The sequence below is a fragment of the Monodelphis domestica genome, chromosome 4, assembly GCF_027887165.1.
Source record: "Monodelphis domestica isolate mMonDom1 chromosome 4, mMonDom1.pri, whole genome shotgun sequence".
NCBI classification, from domain to species: Eukaryota; Metazoa; Chordata; class Mammalia; order Didelphimorphia; family Didelphidae; genus Monodelphis; species Monodelphis domestica.
The window spans coordinates 8,716,831-8,723,463 of NC_077230.1; the positions used below are offsets into that span (position 1 = coordinate 8,716,831).

Sequence of the window (6,633 nt, forward strand, 5' to 3'; positions counted from 1 at the left end):
TTAAAGTGATTATTGATAGTTTTGATTTATTCATCTGAAAACTACCTATGCATATGCTTTGAACATTTGTCAGGGGAATGGCTTGATTTCTTCTACACTTGATTTTGTCCATTACATATTTGAGAAATTAAACCTTTGTCAGAGAATTTTGTTATATAATTTTCCTCCCAATTTGTTACTTCCATTCTAATTTTGGTTGGATTGGTTTTGTTAGTATAAAATCTTTTTGTAGCCCCTAGTAGTGAGAGTAGGCCCCAATAAAATCAGAGCCATCAGCTATCTAGAGCCAGCCACATAGCTTTTCCCCTCAGCATGAACTCAATCTGTTTTCCTCCCCAAGATACCAGATGTCCTGGCAGGAATCACTGGCTCAAGAATTCCATGAGAAACCTAACTAAGGAGTCACCCATTGACATACTGATCTATTATCTATAGAAACTCCTGTTGAGAATCACTGAAGTAATTAATTTCCTTTATCCTTATCTTGTAAATCATTACTTATCATTTTTTCTGTATGAAGCTTACCTAATCCCCTTGCCTATGTCATTTACCCTATAAATTGTAGACCCCAACCCATTAAACTTTGCCACCTCTCAAAGATACTTGTCTGCATGGTACTTTGATGGGATTGATCCTCCTCTAATCCTAGAACCATAATCTATACCCTGGTTGGCGACCCATGATTAGTGTCACTAGAGATGGACTCTTCACCTTTCTAATTTAATGTAATCAAAATTATTCATTTTATATCTTGGAATGTTCTCTTTCTCTTACATGGTCTTAAATTCTTCCCTTTTCCATAGATCTGACAGGTATATTATTCTATGTTTACCTAAATTACTTATAATTTCCTTCTTTATATTTAAGTCATTTCCCTATTTTGAATTTATCTTGGTATAAGGTGTGAGATATTGATCTAAACCAAAATTTTCCAATTCCATTTTCCAGTTTTCCAAGCAGTGGGTTCTTGTCCCAAAAGCTGAGATCTTTGGGTTTATCAAACACTAGCTTGCTGAGGATGATCACTTCTTTATAATACAGTTAAAAATCCAGTACTGCTAGACTATCATGCTTCACATTTTTTTTATTGTTTTCCTTGATATTTTTAATATTTTGTTTTCCAGATGAACTTTGTTATAATTTTTTCTAATTCCACTAAAAATTTTTTTTTGGTAGTTTGGTAGGTATGGCACTAAATAAGTAAATTAATTTAGGTAGGTTTGCCATTTTTATAATATTAGCTCATTCTACCTGTGAGCAATTGATGTTTTTCCAATTATTTAGATCTAGTTTTAATTGTGTAAAAATCATTTAACTTTTTCTTTAAAAAATTGGATGCTATGCTATTGGTAGATATGTGTTCAATTTGAACATTAATTTTTATGGTACCTTCTAGCAAAATGTAGCTTTCCTGATTATCTCTATTCATTAGATATATTTTTTTATTTTGCATTATCTGGAATGATAATTGTTACTTTTGTCTTTTTTTTTTACTTCAGCTGAAGCATAAAATAAGCCCTTTATTTTAATGGTGCATATTTCTATTTCAAATTTCTTATAAGCAACATTTTGTTGTTTCTTGTTTTCTCATCCATTCTTACTATCCTGTCCCCTTTTAAAAGTGAGTTTATCTAATTTAATTTATTGTTCTTATTATTCACCATGTAATTTTTACACTTAACATTCTCATTTTTAGCCCATGTCTTCCTCAAGAATCAATTTTACTTTCCTTAATTTAACTTTCCTTTTTATCTCTTTTCCTTTTTATTTCAATCCCCTCCCTCCACTTCCCTATGGGATAAGATGAATTTCTATATCCAATTTTTTATGTTAACTCCTAGAACCAGTTCAGTTGAAAGTGAGGTTTAAATATTTCCCACTCCTGTCCCTGTTCCTGTTTTGTTATAACCTCCACTGTATAAATTCTTCATTGTTTGTCCCTTTTGTTTGAGATAATTTTCACCATTCTTCTTTTCTCTTTCCCCCTCTTTCTCATATTTCTATTATTTTGAGATTATCCTACTATCACAGAATCATACCAATGCCCTTTAAGGAGATTCTCTTTAAATCACTCACCTCTGGTGGCAATAAAACTCTAAGAAGTTATATGTATTATTTTCCAATATAGAAATGCAAACAGATTAATCTTATTTAGTCTTTTATGATTTTATTTCATGTTTACTTTTTTATGCTTCTTTTGAGTCTTGTGTTTGAATGTCAAATTTTCTATCAAGCTCTGGTCTTTTCAGGAGTGCTTGAAATCTTTTATTTCATTAAATATTCCTTTTTTTTTTTCCTGTGGAGGACTATACTGCTGGGTAGGCTATTCTATATTGTAATCCTAGCTCATTTGCTTTCTGGAACGTAATATTTGGAGGCCTCTACTCTTTAACAGTGGTAGTGCTTTTATATTGGTAGGTACATTTTGTGTGGTACTGCCTGTGGCTCCATGATATTTGAATTGTTTCTTTTTGACTGTGTATTATATTTTTCCCTTGATGTAGCAACTCTGGATTTTGGCTATAGTGTTACCATGAGTTTTCCTTTTGATATTTCTTCCAGGAAATGACCAGAGGATTATTTTAATGTTTATTTTGCTTTCTAGTTCCAAGAAATCTGATCAATGTTCCTTTACAATTTATTGAAATATGATTTTGAAGCTTTTTTGTCATTGTTCATGGATTTTAGGTAGTCTGATGAAACTGAAATTATCTCTCCTTGATCTATATTCCAAGTCAGTTGTTTTTCCCCCTTGAGATATTCCACATCTTTTCTATTTTTCCCCCATTCCTTTGACTTTTAAAAAGTTTATTTCTTGATATCTCATGGAATTATTAGTTTTCATTTCTCCAAATCTGACTTTTTTAATTATTCCTTCATTGTCCTGAAAGGAATGATGAATTGGAGGATTATATGTGAATTGGAAAGACCTCCAGTAACTGATGCAGAGCAAAATGAGCAGAACCAGAAGAACATTGTACACAGAAGCTGAAACATTGTGACACAATCAAATGTAGCAGACTTTTCTACTAGCAGCACTGCAATGATCCAGGACAGTATTGAGGAACTTATGAGAAAGAACACTATCAACATCCAGAGAAAGAACTTTGGAAGTAGAAACTCAGAAGAAAAACATTATGATCAATCAATTGGTTTGATGGGAATATCATTGGAGTTTTGGCATTAAAAGATCACTCTGTTGCAAATATGAATAACATGGAAATAGGTTTTGAACAATGATACTTATATAGTCCAGTGGAATTACTTGTCAACTTTGGGAGAGGGGAGGGAAAAGTGATGGGGAAAATCATGAATCATGTAACCATGGATGTACAGAACCTGACAACAGACAAGAAACAGTGCAAACCTAACAAGCCTCACTTCCTCCCTTATCACAAGATGTTTTCCAACAGATATAAATTAGTGCAAACCTGACATGCCCCCTCCCCACTTCCTCCCTTATCACAGGATGCCTCCCCAAACTAGCTCCAGATGTCCGTAAGGAATGCAAGACCCCTCCCCTAATATTTACTTTCTCCCCCTAGCCACAAGTATATAATAACATGCCTTTACCTCAATAAACGACTCCTCTTTGCATACCATGTGAGAGCTGTCCGTTCCTTACTTGTCTCTTCCCCTTTCCTTCTCTCTCTCCCCCTCCCCTCTCAGGGGTCGTAAGGGGCTGGTCCCCGACAGATCTGGCTCCCAACGTGGGGCCCGAGCGACCACCGGACAACTGAGGAAAAGTTCGGCGCCGAAATCGAGACTACAGTAACAGGTAGAGATCGAACAGATCTCGAGGAATGGTAAGTTGTCCCAGTCATATCCCCCTCTCAAACCCCATTGTGTGAATGGTTGAATGTATGTGTATTTTGATGGCAACGGAATAACAGTCCCCTTATATATACGAGTAATAGGGCGCCCCTTTGGGGAACCTGGCCGGGGCTTATACGGCACGCCTACGCTCAAATATAAGGGACCCCTCTTTGACCAAAGGGGAGAGGCCAATTCGTGGAGAGTTGATCTCGCGGTTCGACTGCCGTTGACCTGTTTCTGAGTGTGGACCTGGAATTACTGCGGTTCCGTTCTTGCGCGAGCAGTGCGGCCAGGAAACCGGGGAAGCGAATCTTATGTGTGCTTGAAAATGGGGAAAACACTATCTAAGGAAGCTCTGTTTATAAAAGAATTAAAAGAAAGAATTAAAGAGCGCAATGTAGAAGTTAAGAAAAGAGATCTGTTGCGCTTCTTCTCCTTTATTGAACAACGCTGCCCGTGGCTCATTCTCCATGGCCCTGGCATTCACCCCCTAACTTGGGATAAGGTTGGCCGAGACCTTAATGATTTTGCACGCTCAGGTCAGCCCATCCCTGAGGATTTCTTTACTTTTTATGGCCTGATTCGGGACATCCTTAAAGAGGCTGATTCCAGTACACAGGTCTCCCACCTCCTCAGCCTTGCTGAGGACGCTATTGAAGAAAGTAAAAAACAGACTGAAGAAACCCCTGAATTAGGCAACATAGACAAAAATTACAAAACCCCGTCTCAAGAAACCCCTGAATTAGACAGCATGGGCAAAAATTACAAAACCCCGTCTCTTTTAGACGAACGTATTAACATCCCCTCACACTTACCAGAACCACTCCCTCCTCCCACCCCCACACTCCCCTCCGCTCTTCAGGAGAAGCAGTCCCCGCCCCTAGGAACACTCCCCTCCCGAGGCTCCGCTCTTCTCCCTCCCTCCCGCAGACCCGCTCTCTACCCTGTCCTTTACGATAGCAATACACCAGAGACCCTCAATCCAGCATACCAGACTGAACTGGATGAGGCGGCAGCCGGATACTACCCCCCAGACTTCCTTAAAAACAAGCCCCCTCCCTATAATCCGCTTTACCCTTCCCCGACTTTACCAACTCTTCCCAATACAAATGACCTAAAGATAGCCACTGCTCAATTAACTAAGCAAATCACTGATCTCAAACAATTTATAGACTTACAACATGAGATCGGCCACTTAACAAGCCAATTACATGACCTTCAGGTCGCCACCCTGAAACCAATCTCACATTCAAAAAAACCTAAAAACAACCCCTCCAAACTACAAAAGCCCCTCCTGGCCCTCCCGGTAGTTACCAGGCGTAGGACTACCACCGGTACCACCCCGGAGGATGTAGACATAGAGGAGATCCCTGACGAACTGTCCCAACCCTACCAAAATTCACCCCCCGTTTCCTCTGAATCTGACAGAGAGGAGGGGGATGAAGAAGCGAATCAAGGGGTCCATACCACCGATACAATCCGGCCCCATGCCCACCCATTTAAAAGACTTAAATTCAAACAGATTAAGGACCTCCATTCAGCAGTAAAAAACTATGGCCTTAATGCTCCCTTTACCCTTTCTATCTTGGAAAGTCTCGGGGGAGATGGGCACTTACTCCCCTCAGAATGGACTAAGGTTACACAATCTGTCTTGTCTAGAGGCCAGTTTTTAACCTGGAAGGCAGAGTTTCAGGAAAGGGCAGAAAATCAAGCAAAATCAAATCTCACAAACCCCCAAACAGCCAATTGGACAGTAGACAAACTCATCGGTCGAGGTCGTTATGCCCCTGACACCATGCAATTGAGATTGCCTCCTGGCCTCCTCATGCAAACTGCCCACGCAGCCTTAACTGCATGGCGCGCTGTCCCTGCCTCCGGGGCCATCACCGCCCCGATCTCTAAAATCCTCCAGGGACCAAACGAGCCCTATGCTCAATTTGTAGCCAGACTCTTAGAGACAACAGAAAGGGTCTTGGGACAGGACGGTACCGATAACCCAGTGGTTAGACACCTGGCCATTGAAAACGCCAACCCTGCCTGTAAGGCCGCCCTTAGAGCAAAATCTAGAGAGCTTGATCTGAACGGCATGATCCGCTTATGTAATGATATTGACTCTTATGACCACAGAATTAACAAATCTATCTCCTTAGCTATTGGGGCAGCCATTCAAGCCACCCGACAGAACGCTCCCCGTAATTGCTTTAAGTGCGGCATGCCCGGACATTTTGCTCGTGAATGTCCCTCCAATCAGATTGCTCGTGAATGTCCCTCCAATCAGACTGCTCGTGAATGTCCCTCCAATCAGGCTGCCCCTAGTTTACCTTTCAGCCCCTCGGGTGTGCCTTCGAGACTGCCCCCAAGTGTCTGTCCGAAATGTAGGAAAGGGCGTCACTGGGCCAGCGACTGCCGCTCCAAAACTACCTCAAATGGACAAAATATTCCACCTGTCCAGGGAAACGGGATGCGGGGCTCCCTCGGGAGCCCCTTCCCCTCACCCTTGCTCGAGCCACAACAGGCAGCGCAGGCTTGGACCTCTGTTCCTCCTCCACCAGAATATTAACCCCTGAGGATGGCCCTGAGGTCATTTCCACCGGTGTCACTGGTCCACCACCCCCTGGTATGTTCTTCTTAATCATCGGAAGGGCACTCACTACTCTACAGGGAGTTGTGGTCCACCCCACATTAGTGGACAATGACTATACAGGAGAAATAAAGCTCATTGTTGAGTCTCCCCATGGCCCGGTTACTATCCCTGCTGGCCACCGACTAGCCCAAGCCCTCCCCCTTCCCATGGTGGGTGACTTCCCTACCATTGAA

At 41.2% G+C, this 6,633-nt stretch overlaps 1 protein-coding gene across 1 annotated transcript; it reads left to right on the top strand.

Annotated features, from left to right (window-relative positions):
• The first annotated feature begins 4,144 nt into the window (after positions 1-4,144).
• Positions 4,145-6,376, top strand: LOC130458885 (endogenous retrovirus group K member 8 Gag polyprotein-like). Its single transcript, XM_056825880.1, has one exon. It carries the CDS (start codon positions 4,145-4,147, stop codon positions 6,374-6,376), a length of 2,232 nt encoding a protein of 743 aa, XP_056681858.1.
• The last annotated feature ends 257 nt before the right edge of the window (positions 6,377-6,633 follow it).